Below are 26,590 nucleotides of genomic sequence, written 5' to 3'. Positions count from 1 at the left end.
TAAACTCTTTGACAGAGATAAAATTGCCAACATTTGTTGGATCATAGAAAAAGCAAGACAGTTCCAGAAAAACATCTAATTCTACATCTACTTCTGCTTTAATGACTATGCCAAAGCCTTTGACTGTGTGGATCACAATAAACTATGGGAAATTCTTTAAGAGATGGGAATACCAGACCATCTGACCTGCCTCCTGAGAAATCTGTATGCAGGTCAAGAAGCAACAGTTAGAACTGGACATGGAACAACAGACTGGTTCCAATAGGAAAAGGAGTATGTCAAGGCTGCATATTGTTGCCCTGCTTATTTAACTTATATGCAGAGTACATCATGAGAAATGCTGGGCTGGATGAAGCACAAGCTGGAATCAAGATTGCTGAGAGAAATATCAATAACCTCAGATATGCAGATGATACCACCCTTATGGCAGAAAGTGAAGAACTAAAGAGACTCTTGATGAAAGTGAAAGACGAGAGTGAAAAGTTGGCTTAAAATCCAACATTCAGAAAACTAAGATCATGGCATCCGGCCCCATCACTTCATAGACAATAGATGGGGAAACAATGGAAACAGTGACGGACTTTATTTTGGGGGGCTCCAAAATCACTGCAGATGGCGACTGCAGCCATGAAATTAAAAGACACTTGCTCCTTGGAAGCAAAGTTATGACCAACCTAGACAACATATTAAAAAGCAGAGACATTACTTTACCAACAAAGGTCCATCTAGTCAAAACTATGGCTTTTCCAGTAGTCATGTATGGATGTGAGAGTTGAACTACAAAGATGAGTGCCAAAGAATCGATGCCTTTGAACTGTGGTGTTGGAGAAGACTCTTGAGAGCCCCTGGGACTGCAAGGAGATCCAACCAGTCCACCCTAAAGGAAATCAGTCCTGAATATTCATTGGAAGGACTGATGCTGAAGCTGAAACTCCAGTACTTTGGCCACCTGACACAAAGAACTCATTCATTGGAAAAGACCCAGATTCTGAGAAAGACTGAAGGCAGGAGGAGAAGGGGACAACAGAGGATAATGGTTGGATGGCATCACTGACTCGATGGACATGCGTCACAGAGTCGGATACAACTGAGCAACTGAACTGAACTGAACCCTAGAGTTATTGAGAAGAGGTAGGACAAGAGAACAGATAAGCACAGAGACAGAACAGACAGATAAATATCCCTGTCTCTGACCTAAAAGAAGAAAATATCCCACAAAATAAAAAGCTAACAAAAGCTGTAACCTTCTCAGGGGGTGGGGGGGAGAAATTTGGCAATTTATTTTCTGTAAAGGTGTGAGGAGATTATTTAATTCTGATTGATCTAATGATGAAAAGTTGGTGTACATCCCAGTTTTATACAGCTTTATTTACATTTAGTCATAAATTCTGTTAGAATATTATCTAGCAGGTGTGAAAGTCAAAGCCGCTCAGTTGTGTCCAACTCTTTGCCACCCCTTGCAACCCCACAGACTATGCAGTCAATGGAATTCTCCAGGCCAGAATACTGGAGTAGGTAGCCTTTCCCTTCTCCAGGGGATCTTCCCAATCTAGGGACTGAACCCAGGTCTCCCACACTGCCGGCAGATTCTTTACCAGCTGAGTTACCAGGAAAGCCCTTCTAGCAGGTATACTGCAGATATAACTGAAAAATAAATCAATAAATACATACATATATATATATCAGAATAACAATATATACCTTAAGTGGATCTGCTAGCTCTGAGAGCTGATTAATTTTCTGTTTAATTTCATCATACTTGTTTTCTGCTTCTACTTTCAGGCTTTTAAGATGTTCCATATTTTCTTTTTGTTGTTCCATATTTTTCTCAACCATTTTCATCTTGATTTTATTTTCTTGAGCTTCATCTTCCTGGCAACATTTACAGAGCATATAGAATTAATTCAAATACTTAAGTTATCCAACAGGAAAATAATATAATTCTGGAAAAGGAGAAACTATAGGCTACAAACAAATCAGATTAAAGACAAATACAAAGAACATTACGATATTTTCATACCCTTACTGGTAAATTAGAAGGTAGAAGACTATAGGTTAAAAAATAGAAAAGGATTACATTTAGAAGACAAACTATTTTATTGTGCTTGAGGTCATAATCAAAGGGGATAACTTTTATTCTCACTTTTTCTTTCAAAATATAGTATATATAAATATATACCTTATGCCAGACAATGTATCAGATGCAGACTGAACAAAAATAAATAAGACATACAACTTTAAGAAATTGAGTCTATCAACAATAGGAATTAAAGCAGAAAAACACTAAGGGGAAAACCAAATTACTAATACAAATTGGAGACAAGTTCTTATTGAAGTAAAGCTCCATCAGTGCAGTGACTTGATCTGTTTTGTTTACTGTTGTGTCCTTCAGCATTTAACATGATGCCTGGTACAGAGTAAATACTGATTTACTCTGAATGAACCAGGTGAATACTGATTCATTTTAACAAGACTCTGCAATCTATTTAATTCACAACTTATTGCAACTTGGGGAGTTAAGCTGAATGTCATAAAAAGATGCCTAAGAGAACAAATATGTGGTGAATAAAAACCATTAAACTTGGAAAAAGGAAAACAGTTCAAAGAGACCAACTACAACTGACTAAATGATATCACTAATACTGGTACTGATTAATTATGAAAAATACTATGCTAGGTAGTTTGAACAGTTACTGTTTAGATAAACAAGCTCTGACAAAGATTTATTACATGTAGAAGAAGACAAAACCAATTACAATACATGGAAGTTATATGTACAAAATATTAAGGAACTTGAAGGTCATACACCAGGAAGTTTCTAACTTATTTGTAAATGGAGATAGCAATCATAAAAAGTAGCCTCAAAAAGGTTATTTTTAAAAATCTTGAGACTAGATTCTCTTAACCTAAGTAATAGTTTTATCTTTTACATTACATTTAAGTTGAGGAAAAGAATCTTACCAAGGTTGCAATATCTACAGACTGGTGTTCTTCTATATTCTCAAGTTCCCGAATTTCAGAAATACTTTTCCTTATTTTCATCTTTTGAAAAAAAAGGTATTTAGATTTTAGTAACATAAAAATAAATGAAAAATAGAAACAAAAACCCTGGAAAGGATGTATTAATCAACAAAATTCTAGTCTGGTTTATATTACAGAAGGATTCCACAGTTAAAGACACATTAGTACTAAAAGAACTAAAGAAAATTATATATAAAGTCTGTATCAATCACCATTATTGCTAATCAACTCTCATACAAAGCAGATAGAAGTATTTCATTTAGCATTTAAAATGAAGACAGTATGACAGTGTTGCATCCACAGAGACAGTGTTTTCTTGAAACATCCAGTCTAAAGTGCTAGAATGATTATCCCAGTGGTTCTTAAAGTCCAATCCCAGTATCTCCTGGGAGTCTCAGAGACTCATTCAGAGGGTCCATTAGGTAAAAACTGTTTTCATAAAAACATTAAGGCATTATTTTTTTTTTAGATCACTTTTACTATCGAGTTCTTCTAAGTGTTCAGGAGGTTTATAACTATAATGTGCAATACACTAACAGACTGATTATAGAAGCTGATATGATAGGTTAGGTGAATTTTATTACGCCAGATATCAGAGATATAGAAAAATATAAAAAATGTCAATCTTTTTACTAAATCTTTCTGGCTTTGGAAACTAGCTATTTGCCATAAAAACGTTATTTATGTTAACACATAATGTACTTATTATTTTTAAATTAGTTAATAAATATTCTTAAATTTTGCATTAATTTTTAATAATAGGAATACTGATAAAACCCACACAGATGAGGGCTCTTTTAAGACTGTAAAGGGGCTTGAGGCCAAAAAATCTGAGAACTACTCATCTAACTCAATGCATGCTGCTAAGTCACTTCAGTCGTGTCTGACTCTGTGAGACCCTATAGATGGCAGCCCACCAGGCTCCGCCATCCCTGGGATTCTCTAGGCAAGAACACTGGAGTACATTGCCATTTCCTTCTCCAATACTCAATGCATGGTAAGACCTTAAAAATAACTTGCAAATGATTAAGCTGAGAAAACAAAATGATGTTTTCTTACCTTTAACTCTTTGTAATGCAGTTGGTACCTTCTGAGAAGTTCTTCATTGCATTTAATATCCTTTTGAAGGGTAGACAGATGTTGCTGAAGATTTAATATCTGGGCTTTCTTATTTTCAACTTCATCCTCCAAGTCACTTAATAGAAAAGAGAGGGTAAAAAAATACTTTAAATCTACTTCTGAATATTATAAATATTTAGATCTTTACAAAGAAAGCCTTATTTGTAACAGAGTTTTGCCAAACCTTATGCAGTTAAACCAGTTCTCTATTCCTAACAAGTAATTCATAACATGGAAACATGGAGATTTCAAAAAACATCTTTTAAACTGGAATTAAATTTTACTTATTTCATTCATAAGTACTTATGATCTACCTGTGAAAGGTACTATGCACAGTGATAAGCAGAGGTAGAAAAAGAATTAAGGCAAGAAGAAATTAAACAAAAAGCCCAAGCGTCAGGAAATAAACAATAATATTGAAATGTGAATGGGATACCGCACTGCATGTCCACACCACTATGGGAACATAAGAGCAAGTCTGGGAGAAGAGACAACTGATGTGTGTTCTCTGAAGTTTTCCCCAGCTGCAGCAACTGGAGGAGAAGATAAAAAGAAATACATGAAGCGAGAAACAGACTCCTGCATTTGTGGTGGTGAATAAACACTACGAATGTGTGGGGAGAGAAAGGGGAAGTGAGGAGGACAACGAAAGAGGTGGAGGATAAGGTCAGCAGATACCGAAGCCAGAAGGGTCTCCACACCAGCAGAGGCATCTGCCTTCAGAAGTGATCTTTTTCCCTGCCTCACTGACCCAAGTACCTGTTCCAAAATCGTGTGCCTGGTGGAAGAGAACCACCTGTGCAGTTAAGAAGAGCTTTTCTCTGATAAAAAGTGTATGCCAGATTTCACTAAAAGCATATTTTCCCACAGTTTAACATCTCTGAATTCTAAAATCATCTTTCAGTCCATGGTTCAACTAGCAATATTTTTATTTTTTACTTGTATACGGAATAACAGGGCATTTTAAATCTGATGTACTATTATTATAGCCATGCTACCTGGCGGAACTTTCAAAATTAAAAAAACAATCAGTAAATGTTGAATGAATGATAAACAAAAGAGCAAATGAGAGAAAGAGGAGAGTACTTTTATATTTCTGGTAAAAACAGGGCCAGACACAAAATCTTTTTCAGGGAAATCTTTCATCAACGGGAATCTGCTAGTGCTGAGTTGATGGGGCACAGAGAAGCATTCTTCATATCTTCATAGTATGAGAGGGCATTAGGGAAATCAATTATTCTGTAGTCATTTGGTAACTGCTATTAAGTGATCAATTTATGTAAATCAAAAAATTTTAAATATTAAATTATTTCTTTTAACAAATACTAAGGCTCATTTAACATTATTAAGTACTAAAAATAATGTAATTATTTAATGTTATTAAATATTTTAAATTGGCCCATAAATTTTATGTTAATAAAACACTAACAATGACTATTAAATTATTTTAAAATCCACATATCCTTTGACTCAGCATTTTTACTATTTAGAATTTAAGCTATGCACATCCTTTCAAAAGTATGCCAAGACACACATGTTCTCACTGCAGCGCTGCTATAGTAAGAGAAAACTGCAGACAATGTCTCTGTCCATCAAAAGGAACTGGTCAAGCATCTATTACAGGGCAGCTTTACCTGTGCTGATATGGAACAATCTCCAAGATTTAATTGTTGCTGTTTAGTCGCTAAGTCACATTTGACTCTTTTGCGACCCCATGGACTGTAGCTCACCAGGCTCCTCTGTCAATGGGATTTCCCAGGAAAGAATACTGGAGTGGGTTGCGATTTCCGACTCCAGGGGATCTTCCTAACTTAGGGATCAAACCCGTGTCTCCTGCATTGCAGGCAGATTCTTTACCACTGAGCCACCAGGGAAGCCCTGCCCAAGATATAATATTGAGAGACAAAAAGCAAGACATAGAAACCATATGCATACTTATACACAGCAAAAATGTGTGAACTTTGAAACATTATGCTAAGTGGAAGAAGCTGGACACAAATGGATGCATTTTATATAACTGCATTTATATGAAGTATCCAGAGTAAACGAATCCATAAAGACAAATCCAAAAATAGAGTAGTGGTTGCCAGAGGCTGAGGGTGGGGAGGAATGAGGGAACAACTGCTCATGGGCAGGAGTTTTCCTTCTGGTGTGACCAAAATGCTTGGACTGAGATAATAGTTATGGCTGCACAAAAATCTCTCAATTGTACACTTGAATTATATCTCAATTTCAAACTGTTCTGGAAATAAATATAAGAAAGTACAAGTATATAAACCATTCCGGAAATATATGTAAGAAACTGTTAAAGTATTACCTTACTTTTGAAAGAGAGATGGGGGCAAAGGGCTTCACTTTTCAATGCATACATTTCTGGACTGTTTGAATTTTCTCACCATGTGCATATATTACTTTTAATTATTTTTAAAATGTCAATAGGGACTGTCGGGAAATGAGATTATGAGTTACTTTTGTTTTCCAATTTATATTTTTCTGTATTTGAAAAACACCAGTGAATTGTTTTTAAACTTCCAAATATCAGACAACTACTATACTTGTTCAGGTCAAAACAGATGACACAAAGTATCATAATAACATTGTATTTTCAATCAATAAAGTTCATTAATGTGAAAAACAGTTTAAAAAAATAAAAAAACAACAAAGTTCAGGGGCTTCCCTGATGGCTCAGTGGTAGAGTCCACCTGCCAATGCAGGAGACATGGATTTGATCCCCCGATCTGGGAAGATCCAACCTGTTGTGGAGCAACTAAGCCCATAGACCACAACTACTGAAGCCTATACGCCCTAGAGCTATGCTCTGCAACAAGAGAAGCCACTGCAATGAGAAGCCCATACACCCTCAGCTAGAAAGTAGCTCTCTCTTTCCACAACTAGAGAAAGCCTACCTGTAGCAAAGATGACCCAGCACCGCCAAAAAGTAAATAAATCAAAAGGAAAGGGTGGGAATAATACAATAAAGCTACATTGCATACCAACCTTATTTCAGAATCCACATCTCTGCTTAGAAACTTAGGTCTTGTATATTCAGATGAATAATAACGCCCTGCAAAAACCTGATCACCATCAGCAGTAAAAGCTTCTCTACAATTCTTGGGTGGCTTTTGGGATTGCATCACTGCACGAGCTACAGAATTATTCTAAAAAATATAGAGGGAAAAATACATTTTTAAAATATGCCAAAGCATTTCCACTGTATATAATTTCAAAATGTTACCTATCACTAGTTTAAGATTCAATTATTTTTGTTTAAACATTCCAATGAAATAATTCCATGAAGATAAGTAGAAGAATTTAAAAAACTGTTTTCAAGATTCAAAGAATTAAACTAAGTCTTAAAAACATAGGAAACAATGTTCTATGACAAACTGACATATTTTATTTTTAAATTCTAATACTGCTGTCCATTAAAATAAAAAATCTTAAGTACCTTTTCATATAATAATATTTACCTTAGAAATCTTATTTTTCATAGAAAAATGAAATCTTACTTTTTTCTAAATGTCTTTTACACCCTAGAAAAGATGAGTGAAGAGCAAATTCCAAGAAAAGATTAGTACACTGAATTATGTAGGGAAAACCTGGAAATCTTTAATATTTTACTTCCTAGAGGAAGTAAGGTGATTAGGCTTATTGCAGCCATGAAATTAAAAGACGCTTACTCCTTGGAAGGAAAGTTATGACCAACCTAGACAGCATATTCAAAAGCAGAGACATTACTTTATCACCAAAGTCCGTCTAGTCAAGGCTATGGTTTTTCCAGTGGTCATGTATGGATGTGAGAGTTGGACTATAAAGAAAGCTGAGCGCAGAAGAATTGCTGCTTTTGAACTATGGTGTTGGAGAAGACTCTTAAGAGTCCCTTGGACTGCAAGGAGATCCAACCAGTCCATCCTATAGCAGATCAGTCCTGGTTGTTCATTGGAAGGACTGATGTTAAAACTGAAACTCCAATACTTTGTTGTTTTTTTTTTTTTTTTTTTTTTTGGGAAACTCCAATACTTTGGCCACCTGATGCGAAGAGCTGACTCATCTGAAAAGACCCTGATGCTGGGAAAGATTGAGGGCAGGAGGAAAGGGGGACGACAGAGTATGAGATGGTTGGATGGCATCACCGACTCAATGGACATGGATTTGGGTGGACTCTGGGAGTTGGTGATGGACAGGGAGGCCTGGTGTGCTGCGGTTCATGGGGTTGCAGAGAGTTGGATATGACTAAGCAACTGAACTGAACTGAACTGAGGCCTTATCAACCTTTCCTGGAATAGATCTTTACAAGGGGACTTCATTATTTTCTTTCACGTATCTGTCTAAAATATCAGAGGGCCAAGCCCACAGATAATTACAATATGAACTTGCAATATACATGTACACATTTGGATGACTGCTATCATTGCCTCTCAGATTCTATTAATGAGAAAAATAGACTGTATTAATTACAGATTTGTTTTGAATTTCCTTGTCCCTTCTCAGCAAATTTATACCAATAGATGAAACACAATACTGGCGATACAATCTAACAAGTACACGGAAATACATATGCTGATAAAGAGTAAACATTGATTTATTTTACAGAGCTAAAAGGTTTTTGTTAAGAAAAATAATTCATAAAAGATCAAGTAAAGTACTTAAGTAGAATTTATATAACCAATTTAAGTTTAGAAAATTTAAAAATAATATAAAACACAGGAAGCATCTGGACTTACTTTGATTAGCAGCACTGTCTCTATGCTTCGCATGTCAATCAGGCTATTTGCAACAACTGCATTATCTATTTCTAACGCTGTCAGAACTGTTGGGTACTCTGGATGATATGCAGCTCTAGGAGACAAAAATACATAAGGATTAACTTACCCAACTTTAATATTATATATATTGAAAGTAAAAGTGAAGTCACTCAGTCGTGTCCTACTCTTTGTGACCCCATGGACTATAGCCTACCAGGCTTCTCTGTCCATGGGATTCTCCAGGCAAGAATACTGGAGTGGGTTACCATTTCCTTCTCCAGGGGATCTTCCCGACCCAGGGATCGAACCCAGGTCTCCTGCATTGGAGGCAGACGCTTTAACCTCTGAGCCACCAGGGAAGCTCTATTATATATATTAGATATATATTTTAAATAGGTTGAGGAAATGATGGATAATAACAAGACATGGAAGACATTTGAAAACACCTGTAATAGGCTTAATTTTATCTTATTAGCAAACATTCATTTCATACTAGGCACTGTTCTAAGTACAGCTGATCCTTGAACACGGGTTTGAACTGCACATGTCCACTTATACATGGATTCTTTTTCAGTGAATACAGTAGGTCCTGCAGTATCCATGCTTGTCTGAATCAGGAACTGTGGCTACAGAGGGCCGACTATGGGACAGGAGCATCTGCAGATTCTGACCAACAGAGGGCCCTGGAATCAATCCCCTGTGGATACCAAAAGACAAATGACCGTGCTGGCTTATTTAATTCTCAGAACAACTATATGAGATAGGTAACATTATTATACTTTTTTTTCAAGTGAAGAAGCTTCAGATAGTTTAGCAAGTTCCCTGATGTCATAAAGCTAACTTAGAGGTCAGTCTAGGATTTAAACCAGGCAGCTCAGTTCTAGAACCCAGATTCTTAATCATTATATTCTGTCACCCCCTGTAACTAATTATTACAATTTCCTTAAGTCCTATACTGCTACCACATATACATAAAAGTCAATTAATTAAAAGACATGGGGAAATGGCAATGGCATTCATAATGCTTAGTTCCAGAATTCCAAAACAAAATACGTGTGTGTGTGTGTGTGTGTGTGTGTGTATGTTTTTCACTTAGTTATTAATTCACCATGTACTTTCTGAGCACCTACTATGTGCCAAATGCTGTTCAGAGGATGAGGAGATAGGAACAGAACAGACTATATCCTTCTCCCCATGAAGCTTACAGTCTATTGAAGGGAGAGAGAAAAGCAAGGAAAAGTACTTTTTCACACAGAAAAGGTCAGGAAAAGCCTTACTAGGATAACAATGAGCAGACACCTAAGGTAATGGGAGTCACATTAGCACCCTGAAGAAGAGCATTTCACGCCAAGGGAGCAGCATTTGCAAAGACCCTGAAAATGGCTGTTGGAGAAGCCAGGAAGTTGGTATGCAGTTGACAAGCAGTGTGGCAAGTGTGTCTGGACACGAGGACAGGACAGGACAGAAGGCAAGAGGGCAGATCATGTAAGCCTGAGAGGTCGCAGCGAGGCCTCAAGAGGATGAGAACACACTTCGGCAAATACTGCTGATAGGTCAAGTCAGTGAGTAGCAAGGAAGGACTCCAGGACCAAGCCAAGCAAGGCTCGCTGGTGCCTAGACAAGCGCTGTTCTGGGATGTGATGAAGTTCTACAAGCTTGACTGGTAAGGTTCAAGGAAGAAGACAGAAATGAGTGACAGAGACGACTCTTCTAAGCAGTCCTTCCTGTAAAATGAGGCAGAGAAACAGGATAGTAACCTTAGGACAGAGATCAAGCGGAAGTAAAAGCAAAGATAGGATAGAATGGGGTGGGCGCTGTAGAAATGTCAAACAATGTCAGTGAAACAATGCAGGGAGGGAGGGGAGAGAGGGTGGGAAGCAGGAGTCTAAGAGGGAGGGGATGTGGAAGGGAACTGTGGTAAAACATAGACTCTGGCCAGTCCACTGAGAGCACAGGTTCTATGCTGGGGAGGAGCAAGTACTTTCAAGTAGGCATGTGCCACCGCTGGATGGGCTTGCTCCTACCAGCTCTAAAGCTCTCAGTCACAACCACCTCTTCCTTCTGCTCTACTGCCCTGGGATGTACTTCATATTTAATTTATATCACAATCAGTTGCCTGCTGACATGTGGTAAAATCAGTATAGGAGAACTAAAAGTAAGAAGGAATAGTAGCGATAAGGGGTCAATCATGAGACAAGGAAAGGACAAGTATGAAACAGGCTCACGCAACAACAAAATGGAGAAGCCTAAAGAGGGTGAGGACAAAGGAAAAACCGCACATCAAACTCCAGGCAAGCATGACAAGCCTCAGTGGTAGGAGCAATTACAGGACAAAATGCTTTGATGATCCTAATTAAGCTTAGAAGAAATCTTAATAAAACATGATTTCTAAAGCCAAGTAAAAGGAAAAATACCACAATCAAATTAAATATGGAAAAAACATGCTTAAAAAAAGGGCATCTTTCATGTCTCCAAATATAAGACTTAATTGAAAGAAGCAAAAATTGTATTCATTAGAAAAAAATGGGAATGGGAGAGGAAAAAAAAATTTTAAACTGTAATCTAGTAATAGGAAAATATATATACAGAGGAATATATATATATGTAGGAAGATATACCTTACATATATATCACATATACATATATGTGTGTGTGTGTGTGTAAGAGAGTAAATTGTTAGCTAGCTAGCAGCTAACAAAGAGGCCAGTTTGGGTATGGTGCCCTTGAGGTTTGTTAGGGTCAAAGTAAACAGTCAAACAAAGATCAAAGAAAACAACCACAGCTCTTTATGGACTCTGTAAACCACCTCTAGTTGAACTGTGACCAATAAGTGCCACAGCTCTGCTGTACACCCTCCTTTTTAACATGGATAGGTATGCACCATTTTATTCCTCAGTACAATTTCTAAGCCACACAAGGTCTATTTCCTGGTATGTCTCCCACAACAGATCTCGTGTAAGGACCTCAAAGGCAGGGAGTATCTCTCATTTATTGATCTATGTATCTTCAATGCCTAGATTCAAATTAAAGATGTAGCTGATGGAATTTTTACAGATCAGTAGTGTAGACATGGTTAACATTAAAAATGTTCTAATTCTTTCTGATCTTGTACATGACTAAACAAAACCAGAACAGTTTTTAAATAATTACTGATGCCTTACCTGTGTCTTACATCATACATCTCATTCCGAAACTCAGAAACTATTATCTGTGGCCGTGAGGTCCCTGGTGAATAAAACTTTTTCATCAATGCCTGAAGCACTCTTTCATCGGCATGGTTATGGCAACAATAGGCTTGAAGAAGTCCTTTTAAGCAAGATTCAATAGCCAAAGCAAGCTCAGGGTCCCGAAGATGAATGCAAGCTCCTAAAAATGAGAGAAAGCTATTAAAATGCCCGTTAAATACTTGAAACATTAATGTAACTATCTTTGTATGAAGTGATAGTCACTCAGTCATGTCCGACTCTTTGTGACCCCATGGACTGTAGCCCGCCAGGCTTCAGTGGGTTGTCATTTCCTTCTCCAGGGGATCTTCCCAACCCAGGGATTGAACCTGGGTCTCTCACATTGCAGGTGGACTCTTTACCAACTGAGCCACCAGGGAAACTATTATCTTTGTATAACAGTTCATAAATGACTTTAAAATAGTTTCATACTAAGCAATTTAAATAATATTACAGATCTTATTTTAATCAAATGGGAAATACCCTCATCCCACTGGATACACTGGGGGGAAAACACCGAATCCTATGAAAAGCTGTCTTGCTCTAATGTAAATCAACAGTGTTTTTCCTTTGTGTAAACTAATTCAGCCTCTGAATGGTTTTGAAAATCAAGCCAAAAGGGTTACAGACTCTACTGTTTAATGCGAAACTGATTAATATTGAAATTTTAGATTTAGAGACGGAAAAAAATACCTCACCTATTGAAATAGATCCTGGTATAGAGGTATACACATATCATTTAAATGAAGAGACATTACTACAATACTTAATGCAGTATATAATACTGTACTAAAAATGTATCTGTAGCATCATTTTCACCTAATGATGTACAGAATTAAAAATAACTCCTCAAAACTCAATGTATTTTTTAATAACTATTTTTTTGATGTGGACTATTTTTAAAGTCTTTATTGAGTTTATTACAACATTACTTCTATTTTATGTTTTGGTTTTTCGGCCATGAAGGAATTGAACCCACAGACCTGCACTGGAAGGTAAAGTCTTAACCACTGGACCAACAGGCAAGTCCCTCAATTGATTTTTTTCTCATGTACATATGAGGATAGTTAAATAATTCCAGATTTATATTTGAAAGAGAACTCAAAAATAGTGTGGTCCAATCTAAATAGAAACTTCCTACTAATCAATTGCATGCAAATTAGTTTATTGATTTATTCATTCAGGAAAAAAAATCAGAACCAGATTATTTAACTCTATAGCTACTTTTCCTTTTCCTAAGTTCTCTTGATTTTTTTGTGCTTAGAAGATACCAGAGGAAAGTTACAAAGCTTAAAGTGATTTTATCATTATTTCTTAGAATGTGTACAAAGTCTACACACAACTACATGGTTCTTTGATGACAGAGCTTAAAAAAAATTATATTCAACAGACTCCTTCCTGAAAATAAAAATACATTTCTAATTTTTATGATATCCTGACTAACTGGTGACAAATACCTAATGGGCCTACAGGTTTATAGGTAAAGTGTCCCCGTCTGTAGGCATCATCTATGGCTTCAAGAAGAGCTGGAACGTGAGGGCCAAATCTTTTGAGTCGATCAGTTTTACTATCTTTCAATTCTTTCAGTTGCCTCTGGTTAAAGTTCAGTGTAGTCTTCACATCTAACTCTTCTCTCCTAAAAAATACAAGTGGAAAAACAGAATAGGTACATGAAAATGTTATACAGAAATATCCAGACTTTTCCCCTAACACCTGCATACCAATAAATGACACAGCTATCCTAAGAACTAAAGGCAGATTCTTTATTTGAAAACAATTGTGTTACCAGGAAAAAACAGTCAGAAGACCACTAAAAATAATGCAACAGTGACAAAAACAAGAAAACCCAGAAACTGTCCAATTCTACAAGTTTAGAAGTTTTATTAGGAAAGTGATTTTGAAAGATACTTTAATAATACTTTATTATTATGAGAAAGAACAAAATAAAAACCAAGTATTTTATTTTCATAAAGAGGAAAACTACATAATTTTCAAATAACTGAAAAAATATAAGGATGTAGACACTTACTTAATCCTGGTATGTTCTTCTTTGTCTTTTTCTATGGCTTGCTGAAATTGTTCGATCTCTTGATTGACTGAACTTTCTTGATCTTGTAAGGCCTTTATTCTCTCTTTTAACCAAGATATTTTTTTTTGCCTTTCCAACCGTTCAGGTTCCAAAGACTGATCGGCACTAAGAGTAAATAATCCAAAGCGGAAATGTTAAGTTAAAAGCCTAACACTGTAAAAAACATAAAGCGATGTAATAAAATTTCTCTGCAGTAGTAGAGAAACTTAATGGTTGCGGGGCGGGGGAAGAAACAGGGAGTTTGGGAAGGACGTGTATACACTGTTATATTTAAAATGGATAACCAGCAAGGACCTCCTGTACAGTACGTGGGAACTCTGCTCAATGTTATGTGGTAGTCTGGATGAGCGGGGAGTTTAGGGGAGAAAGCCACACATGTATATGTATGGCTGAGTCCCTTTACTGTTCCCCTGAAACTATCACAACACTTAATCCACCATGTGTGTATGTGTGTGTGCATGTTAACTTGCTCAGTTGTGTCCGACTCTTTGTGATCCCATGGACTATAGCCTGCCAGGCTCCCCGGCCCATAGAGTTCTCCAGGCAAGAATACTGGAGTAGGTAGCCGAACCCCTCTCCAAGGGATCTTCCTGAACAGGGGATCAAACCTGGGTCTCCTGCACTGCAGGCACATTCTTTACTGTCTGAGCCACCAGGAAAGCCCGAATTGACTCTACCTCAATACGAAACAAAAAATTAAAAAAAAAAAAAGAAAAGAAAATACTTCCTCCATTTCACTTGGATTACTTTATTACAAAATGAGGTAAAAATGAAAATTGCAAAGTAACTACCTTACCTTTTTTTCAGTTCTTCAATTCTTCTGCAGAGCTGCTCATCATCTTTCTTTAATGCTTTATACTCATTTAGGGAACGATTATACAAAACCTAACAAAAAATCAGACACACTTCAGTAAAATAAAAAAAACAAATACTCTATTCAAGTTCACTTCTGCCAAATGGTCAAATCAAAGGTTGAATATATACTTAAACGAAGTACATATATGGCCACATGAAATCGTAACATTTTTTAAAGCCCAAAATCAACATAACTACAAAACCTCTACTTTTAAAAATAAACAAACAGTATTGATATTTGATATGATGAAGTTTTTAATGGGCTTCCCTGGTGGCTCAGACAGTAAAGAGTCCACCTGGAATGCAGGAGACTCAGGTTCAATCTCTGGGTCAGGAAGATCCCCTGGAAAAGGGAATGGCTACCTACTCCAGTATTCTTGCCTGGAGAGTTCCATGGACAGAGGAGCAGTATTTATATTTGATATGAAAGTTTTTCTCTCACCTCAGCTTCATTATAGGCCCTTTTCTTAGAAGTAAGATCTGCTTTCAGTGCCATACATTCTGGCGCTCGTGCACTTGTCTCTTGACTAATCTTTTCTAGTTTATCTTGAATGTCTTTGTATTTTTTTTCTGCTTCATTAAGTCTGACCTTTAAGAAAATTAACATTGTTGGAATATATTTTATTGGTCTTCAATAAACAGAAAAGTTAAAAAAATAATTATATATGGTTCACATTTCAAATAAACTTAATTTTGCTTTAACTAAACTCTATAGACAGTAATTAGATAAATGTAACTATATAAAATGCTAAAATATATATATTTTTTATTGAAGTATAGTTGATTTACAATATTGCATTAGTTTTAGGTGTACCGTAAAGTGATTCAATTATACATATACATATTCATTCTCAAGTTTTTTTTCCATTATAGGTTATTACAAGATATTGAATATAGGTTCCTTATGCTATACAGTGGGCTTCCCAGGTGGCCCAGCGATAAAGAATCTTCCTGCCAAGGCAGGAGGGATAACAGACACAGGTTTGATCCCTGTGTCGGAAAGATCCTCTGAAGTAGGAAATGGCAATGAAAATGCTCCAGTATTCTTGCGTCGGACATAACTGAGTAAGCACACACATACATGCTATATAGTAAGTCCTTCTTGTCTATTGTATATAGTATGTTAATGCTAATCTCACACTCATAATTTACTCTTCCCCCTCCCTTGCCCCTCTGATAATCATAAATTTGTTTTGTCTTCTATGTCTATGAGGTGTTTCCGTTTGGTAAATAAGTTCATTTGTACTGTTTCTTTTTTTCTTAGATTCCACATATAACGTCTGTCTGTCTTAGTTCACTTACAGTATGATAATCTCTAGGTCCATCCACGTTGCTGCAAATGGCAGCATCTCATTCTTTTTTATGCCTGAGTAATATTCCACTGTATATACATACCACTTCTTTATCCATTCACCTGTTGATGAACACTTAGGTTGCTTGCATATTTTGGCTATAATAAATAGTGCTGTGAACACTGGGGTGCATCTGTCTTTTCTGGATATATGCCTAGGAGTGGGATTCCTAGATCATATGGCAACTCTATCTTTAGTTTTTTAAGGAACTTCACTGTCTTCCATAGTGGCTGAAAGAATCTAGATTCCTGTCAACAGTGGTAACAGGAGGGTTCCCTTTTCTCCACACCTTCTTCCACCACTTATTATTTGTAGATTTTTTGATGATGGCCAATCTGACCAGCATGAGGTGATACGTCATTATAGTTTTGATTTGCATTTCTCTGATATTCTAAAATATATTTTAATCTTAAATTCACATTTAGTAAATGTAAAGGGAGACAGATACAATTTAGCAGAGAAACAACCATGCATGTGGATTATACAGTTTGGATGCAATAATGCTTAAGTAGGGTATGTATATTTCTAATAGTGAAAGCACACAGGAAGAACTCACAGGTCTGTCAGAAAAAGTCAGGAATGCTTTCAAAGCAGCATTTAAGCTGAAACTTAAAAAATGTTTCAGATCAGGGAGTAGCAAATTTTTTCTAGAAAGAGCCAGATAGTGTATCCTTCAAGCTTTGTGGGCTGTAAAGTATCTTTCATAGCTATTCAACTAAACATGCTAAGTTTGAAGTGTCTGGAACATCCAGGTAAAGACAGGAAGACAGATATTTAAATCAAGTGCTCAAGATAAAAGTCTGAATAGGAGATACAGATTAGGGATTGTAACTATGTAAGACATTTAGGAAACATTATATAGAATAATAGTGTATTTTTATTATGAAGACATCAGCAGTATAATCTGTATGTTTTTAATAATAATTAAAGTTGGTTCAGGTGTTACACAAACTAAACAAAATTCATCTATTTTCAGTTTTAAATTAGGTGAGTACAAATTTAAAATCTGCTTTAGATACTATTTTTTCAGAAGCCTTCTCTTTAATAGTTATGCTATAATCTATAAACAAGTATATACTATACAAAAGGTTTTTATGTAAGATATGGTGGGAAGAATATAAATATAAATTAAGACAATCCATACTCTAATGAAATTTACCACTTACTACACAGTATAATACTTAAATACTCAAGCAGAGCAAATACCTACAGAACTAAGTATCATCCAGCCTCAAGATTCTCCTTTCTTCATTTGAAAAAACACGGAGCATTTATTACTAAAACTGATTTCACTTTTAGATTGAGAAAATATCTAAAGAGGAAACCAACAAGGTCTTCCCCAAGGACAAGCTATGAAACGAAGCTGAGAAAAATCGAGTGAAAATTTCAGAATATTCTCTCAGAAATGGAAAAAAGTAAAGTGAGAGAGGTGGGTGGGGTTGAATTTCCATTTACTAGCTGAAGATTGAATAAGAAATTCAGCCCAGAGATCACAATGTACTGCTTTCACCATTTCTGTTCTTTTACACACTCCTCTATTACCTTTCATGGATTAGTGCTATAGCTCTTAAAAGGAAAAACACTTATCTGCTTATCTTAGGGGTAGACAGGAAAAAGCAAGCTGGGAAAGATTACACGCTGTAGTACAACCAAGCCTGGCAGCCAGAAGCTCATAAGCTAAGTAGAACGAAATAGTAATATGCAAGTCAGTCACCCTGAGTACATGGGGGCTCCTATAAAGAAAGGTTAGATCTATTTCTGGCAAGACAGCAGAGAACTCCACAGTGGTGGCTATTAAACCTTGTGAACATACAAAAAAAAAAAAAAAACCCCACTGAACTGTAAATTTTAAATGGGTGGACTGTACAGTATATGAACTGTATCTCAGTAAAGCTGTTAAAAGAGAATGGGAAGGGACTTCCCTGGTGGCCAGTAGAAAAGAATACGCCTTGTAATTCACGGGACACAAATGTGATCCCTGGTCAGGGAACTAAGATCCCACATGTCATGAACAGTTAAGCCTGTGGGCCACAACTACTAAGCCTGGGTGCCACAACTAGAGAGTCCATGTGCTACATGGAAAAGATCCCGCACGATGCAATGAAGATCCTGGGTGCCACAATTAAGACCCAATGCAGCCAAATAAATAAATAAACAAATAGAAAATAACTCCAGAATTGTGTAAACGTAACTTTTAAAGAGAGAGAGAGAATGGAAAGGTAAATATATAAGTGCGTCTGCTCATGGTACAAAGGTCCATGTGGACCCTCAACAGAAAATCATTCCCGTATTTACCACTCAACCAACTTCTACCTCGGTATAAAAAAAGTGTAATCACCTGCTGCTCCTCCGTTTTCCTCTCAAGTCTAGCAGCACGATCTTCTCCAATTTTGATGTTATCTCTGATAGCATTCAATTGCTTTTCAATTTCATTGACCTAAAAATAAATTATATAGCGAGTCACATATAAGACCAACTATAACCAAGTATATTCTGCATATTACAAATATGTGTGAATAATTAATTAAGTGAAATTACCACTGCCCAAGCCATTTCATGTTTCAGGTATTCCAGGTTGGTCTTCATTGTACTTAAGCCAGCGATATTTTGAAAACGTTCTTCTTTCTCCAAACACTGGCGCTTTAGTTCACTAAGTCGCTTTAAAAAAAAAAAAAAAATTTTCTTACTAACACTAAAAAGACAGACTTTCTGCCAATATATTTCTTTTGAACGCATTGCCTAAACAAGTACTGAAAAAGATCTGCTAGGCAATTATTTCTTTAATTAGAGCAGAAATAAAAATATTTTTGTTTCTTTGGTATACTTTTACTATGTGCAATAGTTTTGTTAATTTCTGCACTCTAAAAACGGCTAGTCTTCAAATGAGGAAGAATGAAGGAATAAAAGTTTCAAGGCCACACAAAAACTCAGTTTTCTCATTTTCTCTCAATTCCCTATCTAAGAGACAGACTGCGTGAAGTATACCACTAGATCCATTTTAATGATACTGGAAAGGTCAAAAGAAATTTATTTCTAAAAATCAAATGTTATATTTTTTCTCATCAAAATTTTCTCTTAATAATTAATCAATAAAATTATGCAAAAACTAACTACAGTGATATACGAACAGCTTCTAAAGCTGCACACCTGACTGGAGAGCCTCTCCTCTCCATTCAGAGTTTCTGTGTTCAAATAGGGACTTCGCTGTGGATCTTAGTGTGTTTCTCTATCGAAGTCACTTTCCCATTCTTCAGGATTATTTCAATCCATTATCACTCTCCTCAAACCTCATATACCTACCACCCTAATCCCTCACTCCTCCCTAATGCCTATTTTCATAGAATCCAGAAGCTGTAGAAAGCAAGCTCTTACAGCTTTCAACAACCTGATATATAAACTGAAAAGCAGTCTTTTCCTCCAGCTAAAAAGGAAGAGGTAGCTTCATTATACTTAAGACCAGTCCCCCCTCTTATTTGGATCCTGCCCAGTCCCTCTTCTGCCTTCTCAGTTCAGTTCAGTCGCTCAGTTGTGTCTGACTCTTTGTGACCCCATGGACAGCAGCATGCCAGGACTCCCTGTCCATCACCAACTCCCGGAGTTTATTCAAACTCATGTCCATCGTGTTAGTGATGCCATCCAACCAGCTCATCCTCTGTTGTTCCCTTCTCCTCCTGCCTTCAATCTTTCCCAGCATCAGGGTCTTTTCAAATGAGTCAGTTCTTCACATCAGAGGGCCAAAGGATTGGAGTTTCAGCTTCAGCATCAGTCCTTCCAATGAATATTCAGGACTGATTTCCTTTAGGATTGACTGGTTGGATCTCCTTGCAGTTCAAGGGACTCTCAAGTCTTCTCCAACACCATACTTCAAAAGCATCAATTCTTCAGCACTCAGCTTTCTTTATAGTCGAACTTTCACATCCATACATGACTACTAAAAAAACTATAGCTTTGACTAGAGGGAACTTTGTTGGTAAAGTAATATCTTTGCTTTTTAATATGCTGTCTAGGTTGGTCACAGCTTTTCTTCCAAGGAGTAAGCGTCTTTTAATTTCATGGCTGCAATCACCATCTGCAGTGATTTTGGAGTTCAAAAAATAAAGTCTCTCACTGTTTTCATTGTTTTCCTCATCTGCCCTCTGAGGGGGTCTAAATTAGTTGATTTTTCATCCCATCTTTTCATCTTTTTTCCACTTATTCCTTTTCATTGACTCCTTTCCAGGATCACATTTAAATCTTTACTTATCTTTTCCATTTACAAACAAACTCAACAATTTCCACCCCAAGGCACCACCTTTTTCTCTAAAAGTGGTTTCCCCTTTACATCTAAGTTTCATGAAAATTATCTCTAGCTCCTCCATTCTTCCTGGTTTTCAGCCCCACAAATCTGGCTTTTGTTTTCACCACTACCCTCCATGCTCCATGTAACACTGGCCCAAACCATTTCAAAGCTCTTTTCCATCTTACCATGGCCACTATTCTAACTTACCTCATCGTCATCATTTGTTTGGACAACAATACCTTCTTTATTGATCTCTCTATGTATATTCTGTCCTTAGAGTAGTTCACTCTCTTCTGTAGCAGAGTGATCTACTGAAAATATACATTCAGTCAAGCCATCCACTTTCATGTGTTGTACTGCCCTTAAGTTTCAAAGCTCCCCCACAACCTGGCCTTCTAACTCTCATTCTTGTGTTCCTCACTCTAGACAATGTAGAATTCCTGCAGCTTTTTAGAAACACCAAATGCTCTCTTGCCCAAAACTCCATCTGTGCTTATTTCTTGGAACACACTTCCTCACTCTCACCATCCTTTGTCTGTTATTCTTCACCCTTCACGTCTTACCTGAGGCATTACTTACTTAATAACTACACCCCTCCCACTGCCCCTGACTTGCCCCTTGTTGCTAGTAACCTATTAAAACTAATCTTTAACTCCTCTAGGAGCACTCACCATACTCAATTATTTACCATGTGCTTTCTGCTGCATAGTTAGGTACATGACCCCAAGAATCTTGTTAGGTATTTACCGCTATACGGCCACGGCCAAAGCACAATGCTAGAAGGCATGCGATAGGAACTCAGTATTTGATGGCTGAATGACTTCCAGTTTCTAATCTTCACGTTCTATTTCTTTTCTCCGACTTATTTTTATTTGTATCTCCCACTGAATCCTTTCCTGATTGCTTTTTAAATAAAATTTTTATTGAAGTATAGTTGACTTACAATGTTGCATTAGGTCACATTCCACTTCTTAAAGGCTAATCCAGGGTTTATTTTGAGAATCTAGTACATTTAATCAATCAGAAAAAAACTTCTTACAAAGTGCATATTATACGTAAGAAACTCAGCTACATGATACAGGGAAATACTTCTTAAACTTCATAAACAAATTACTTTCAATTGCTGATGACAAAGTATACCGTGAAGAAAGTGGGTATTTAAACATCAAGCTATTTAAAGCAAACAAATTTCTTCAAAGTCCTGATCCATTGTTTTTAAGATAATATACATTAATATATATTATGCATATTTGTCTGAATATGCATTTCCTTTCCCCAGTAATAAACACTGATATTCAAAGAACATGTACTATATCAATTCTATGGCTTATAGCACCTCCTTGCACACAGTATCACATACCTCAGGTTCAAAGCAATAATGTAGGAATAAAAATAAATATACTCATCCTGACTTTTTCAGTTTTCACTTGGTGAACCATATAACTATAAACCCAATTTTAAATATGTATTCCTCAAAAATTTGAAGTAAAAAGGTCAGTGCAACATCTAATAAATTTAACTTGGGTCAATCATTAATAAAAGTGTGTCTCAAAAGAACATACTATGAAGTTGCTGAAAGCAATTAATTGCATAAAACTGATTAAATGACAAAAGAACAAGATACAGAATCAAAGAAAAACTGCTGGGACTTAAAGTACTAGATAAACAGCTGAAACATAAGGCACTAAAAGAATGTTAACATTTAATGAACATAATGAAGAGTCATCTATAATTATAAATGCTGCTGCTGCTGCTAAGTCACTTCAGTCATGTCCAACTCTGTGTGACCCCATAGACGGCAGCCCACCAGGCTCCCCCGTCCCTGGGATTCTCCAGGCAAGAGTACTGGAGTGGGTTGCCATTTCCTTCTCCAATGCATGATAGTGAAAAGTGAAAGTGAAGTCGCTCAGTCGTGTCCGACTCTTAGCGACCCCATGGACTGCAGCCTACCAGGCTCCTCCACCCATGGGATTTTCCAGGCAAGAGTACTGGAGTGGGGTGCTACTGCCTTCTCCAATTATAAATGCATATTATGTTAAATACCAGCTGAGGCTCCTGCTTATTTTCCCATCAAAAGAAATATAGTTTTTAAACTACTGCCCAGTGGGAATTAGTGACACATTATTATGGAAGCAACTAGCCATACAGCAAGGGATAAGTAGGTTAGATACTGCCCTGCCCTCCAGTCTATGATTAAGACATGGATATACCCATTATTATAAAACAAAAAAAGCAAAGGCTAATACATACCCTGAAGGTAAAAAACACACAAAAATGTTACTATTTTTATATAGGTACACATATATAGATACATCGGTATATAATTTTATAATACCATTTACCTGGTGTAAGAATTTGACTGATTTCAAAAAACAATTGCATTAAGTGCTTACAAACCTCTTCTCCTTGATTTATCTGCTCTTTTGTTCTTTCTTTTGTTTCCATAATGTATGAATAGTCTTCCTTCATTTGTTCAAGTTGGGTTGCTTTCATAAAGAACTAAATAAACAAGAAAAATATAATTAGGAGTTTGTAAACTTCCATGTGACTATGAAAAAAAAAGAATCTGGTCTCTGAAAACTAAACACAAACACAAAAGAACACATTTTATTTATGTATACAAATTTACTTAAAGTGCTACATTCAAACATACATGTTTACTTGCAAAAGTTCTTAAAGCCTTGTGAAAGAAAACTCATTTGGTGTGAAGATAATACCATTCTGAATTCTCATTTTCACTGTTCTTCCATTATTTAAGCGAATGTTAAAACAGAGAAAACATTCGTATCCTTGATCTCAATGCACATAATTTTTTAGCATAGCAAACACCAAAACCATTCAAAATTCACACTGCAAGCTGCAGTAGTAGTCATATATTTTGTTGGCTTTTTAAAGAGTACTAAATAACCTAATGTTTAAAAGTTATTATGTATATACGGTCACTCATTCCCTTCTATTTCTACAAATATAAGTTTTAGAATTCACTCTCAGAATTAAAAGCCAAAAAAGTCCCAGCAAGGATTTATCAGTAAAATTATACTTCCACCTTAATTTTCTAAATTAGTCATACAATATTACCTTATACAGTGGCTTAAAAAAATACTTGGTATTTACTATATGACCAAGATTAATGCTCAGTATACATGCTTAATTTATAAATGTCTTCTTTTTTAGGTAGGTTTATGTTTATTTCAGTGCTTCTTACTTTGTACTTGTCTCCCTCATTTTTAGACTGCAAGAACTGCTTGCTCATCTCTTGTGTTAGAACAGAAACCGGATTATCTACCTGAAACAAACAAACAAACAAAAGATTATCTTTAAATATTTCATTTTAATGCCTTAAGGAGAACTGAACTAAGATATCCATTATAAGTGACCTATGCTTCCATCAGGAAGGCTAGGTACTAGCTGGAGGTTAGAGCATTAAATACACAAAAAGAAAATCTTAGAAACTTTTAATGAAAAGAAAATATTTCAAAATTTCATGGTAGTGAAACAAATACTACACCTAAGGCTGATTCATGTTGATGTATGGCAGAAACCAACACAACACTGTAAAACAATTATCCTCCAATTAAAAATACTACAGCCAAAATTAAATATTCTCCCATTACATAAGGATATAAGAACTTTCTAAACAAGTGTTTTTATTAGAAAGTTTTCATTCCTTCCACCTGTTTTATAGATACCACTCCTGTGCTACTGGTTAACCATCAGATTACAAAGTTGGAAGTTCTCTAGCGTGTAAGCAGCTGACTTGGGCTTTTATTTGGCTGTCTCAACATTCTATGTAGTCTCAGGCAAGTTAATTACTTCCTCCAACTAAATACAAAAAGTCCGACTCCATTACTTCTCATCAGAATTAAAATGACAAGTATTGTTTATTTTTTGTACAGCATTTCTTCAGATTTCTTATTTCCTGTTATTTCTTCATGAGGAATTAAGAATTTTTTTTCCTACTTGTTTCAAAAAGATTCACAGTCATTTCCCACTTATATCTTTGGTATTAATTTGTGTAACTAAGTCGTGTCTGACTTTTATGTGAACCCCATGGACTGTAGCCACCAGGCTCCTCTGTCCATGGGATTTCCCTGGCAAGAATACTGGAGTGCGTTGCCAACAAAGTCAGAAATAATGTCAGAATATAATCTTGTTTGTAAAGCACAAAATATGAAGGATCAGCAGAAATGAAAAAATGTGTAACTCCTTTATTTTACCATCTGTAGAATACTGATTGTACTTTATTTAGTATACTCCTGGTGAAAATCTTTCTTTCATGCAAGATTTTGGGTCTTCCCTTTCAAGATGATAAAAAAGATTTATGCAGTTATAAAGAAATCCCTGTTACATTTTTCTCATTATATAGGTAGCTAAGGCTCTGATTGTCATCTTTTTTTTCTTCCAAACAAGGCCTGTGTGGTATCTTAATTTCACACAGCATCTAATTTCTTAAAACTAAGACAATTGCCTATGTGGTATCTTAATTTCACACAGCAACTAATTTCTTAAAACTAAGCTTTAATGACAGCCATTTTATCACCAACTCTGGATTAACAGCTTTGCCAAAGTTCATGTTCTTTTTTTCCACATCCTCTGAAATGGAGTTCCTAGTTTTTATACTAGAGATTATTTAAAAATCTGGCACCCTTATATGTCAAGACCCTGGAGTAAGCAAAAGGCAAGCACAAACAGGTAAACTTCAGAGAAAAAGTAAGAGGTTTGATGGACAAATGCAACTGGGTACTTAAAGACATTAAACACCCTCCTTTCTTCTGACAATTCTAGGCCACACCATCCAACGGAAATACAATGCAAACGACACACACAATCAAGCTTTCTAGTATCTACATTAAAAATATAGAAACAGGTGAAACTGATGTTTGTAATATATTTTAAATCTAGTGTATCTAAAATACTATCATTTTAACATGCAATCTTGCCTGGAAAATGCCATGGACAGAGAAGAGCCTGGCAGGCTACAGTCTATGGGGCCACAAAGAGTCGGACATGACTGAGCGAGACTGAGCACAACATGTAGTCAGTATGAAAACTGAGTTACTCCTTTGCATTAAGTCTTCAGCACCCAGTGTGTATCATTTCACACTACAGCACCCCTCCATCTGGACTACCCACATTCTGAGTGCACAATACGCATCCACACGTGATTAGTGATTACTGGATATTCAGTGTGGCTCTAGACCTTTTGCACTTTTGATCAATGAACTTGAATCTTTAGTTAACTGAATTGTGTAAGAAGAGGACTAAAGCAGTTATGATATCTTCAAATATTTCAGAAGAAAAGAAACATGTTTTTATATTCCCCAAGGAAGTGGGCACTTAGGAGAAAAGAGATTGAGCTTTTCCCATAAACAACTTTTTAATAAATACAGTCAGCTACATGGGTCAGCAGCCTCAGGCAGAGATCATTTTCCCACCACCGCCCGCTCAGGCACCTGCTGAAGGAACACGTGGTGGAGACTGCACACAACGTGAGCATGCGGTATGTTACGACACTGGATGCCCTTCAAGTTTCTCCCAACACCTGTGATTCCATAAACTCTAACTTTCGGTTTTGCTGACTTCAGTTAACAAACTGGCCTGTGTTCTACGCTGTATCTGCTTTTCCTCAGATTTCACTATTTTTCTGAACCTGTGCTGCCCAATATGCAAGCTGCTAGCTACATTCAGCTTAAGTAAAACACAATAAAATATTTGATTTCTCAGCCGTCACACATTTCAGATGCTCGCGCGGCTAGTGGCCACCCCACTGGACATCAGTAATACCTAATATCTATCATTCTATCGTTACAGGAAGTTTTTCTGGACAACTTGTTCTAAACCAAACTGGGAAAGAGACCCAGACACATAATTGCTTTTTCCCCTTAGTGTTTAATCTTGGTGTTCTT

At 36.4% G+C, this 26,590-nt stretch overlaps 1 protein-coding gene across 1 annotated transcript in view; it reads right to left on the bottom strand.

Moving 5' to 3' along the window:
- The window catches only part of SMC6 (structural maintenance of chromosomes 6), a 75,067-nt gene that overhangs the window by 22,310 nt on the left and 26,167 nt on the right, over positions 1-26,590 (bottom strand). Inside the window, exons 7-20 of the mRNA XM_002691475.6 lie at positions 23,890-23,970; positions 23,082-23,183; positions 18,944-19,063; positions 18,744-18,842; positions 15,496-15,642; positions 14,995-15,083; positions 14,139-14,303; positions 13,567-13,745; positions 12,047-12,251; positions 8,865-8,979; positions 7,138-7,298; positions 4,081-4,216; positions 2,962-3,042; positions 1,702-1,872 (exon numbers count right to left, since the gene is read on the bottom strand). Of these exons, the coding sequence (XP_002691521.2) occupies positions 1,702-1,872; positions 2,962-3,042; positions 4,081-4,216; positions 7,138-7,298; positions 8,865-8,979; positions 12,047-12,251; positions 13,567-13,745; positions 14,139-14,303; positions 14,995-15,083; positions 15,496-15,642; positions 18,744-18,842; positions 18,944-19,063; positions 23,082-23,183; positions 23,890-23,970 (1,851 nt within the window). The remainder of the gene's footprint in view (positions 1-1,701; positions 1,873-2,961; positions 3,043-4,080; positions 4,217-7,137; positions 7,299-8,864; positions 8,980-12,046; positions 12,252-13,566; positions 13,746-14,138; positions 14,304-14,994; positions 15,084-15,495; positions 15,643-18,743; positions 18,843-18,943; positions 19,064-23,081; positions 23,184-23,889; positions 23,971-26,590) is intronic.

The sequence above is a fragment of the Bos taurus genome, chromosome 11 (genome assembly GCF_002263795.3).
Source record: "Bos taurus isolate L1 Dominette 01449 registration number 42190680 breed Hereford chromosome 11, ARS-UCD2.0, whole genome shotgun sequence".
Taxonomy (NCBI): domain Eukaryota; kingdom Metazoa; phylum Chordata; class Mammalia; order Artiodactyla; family Bovidae; genus Bos; species Bos taurus.
This window is presented reverse-complemented; position numbering and strand designations above follow the sequence as displayed.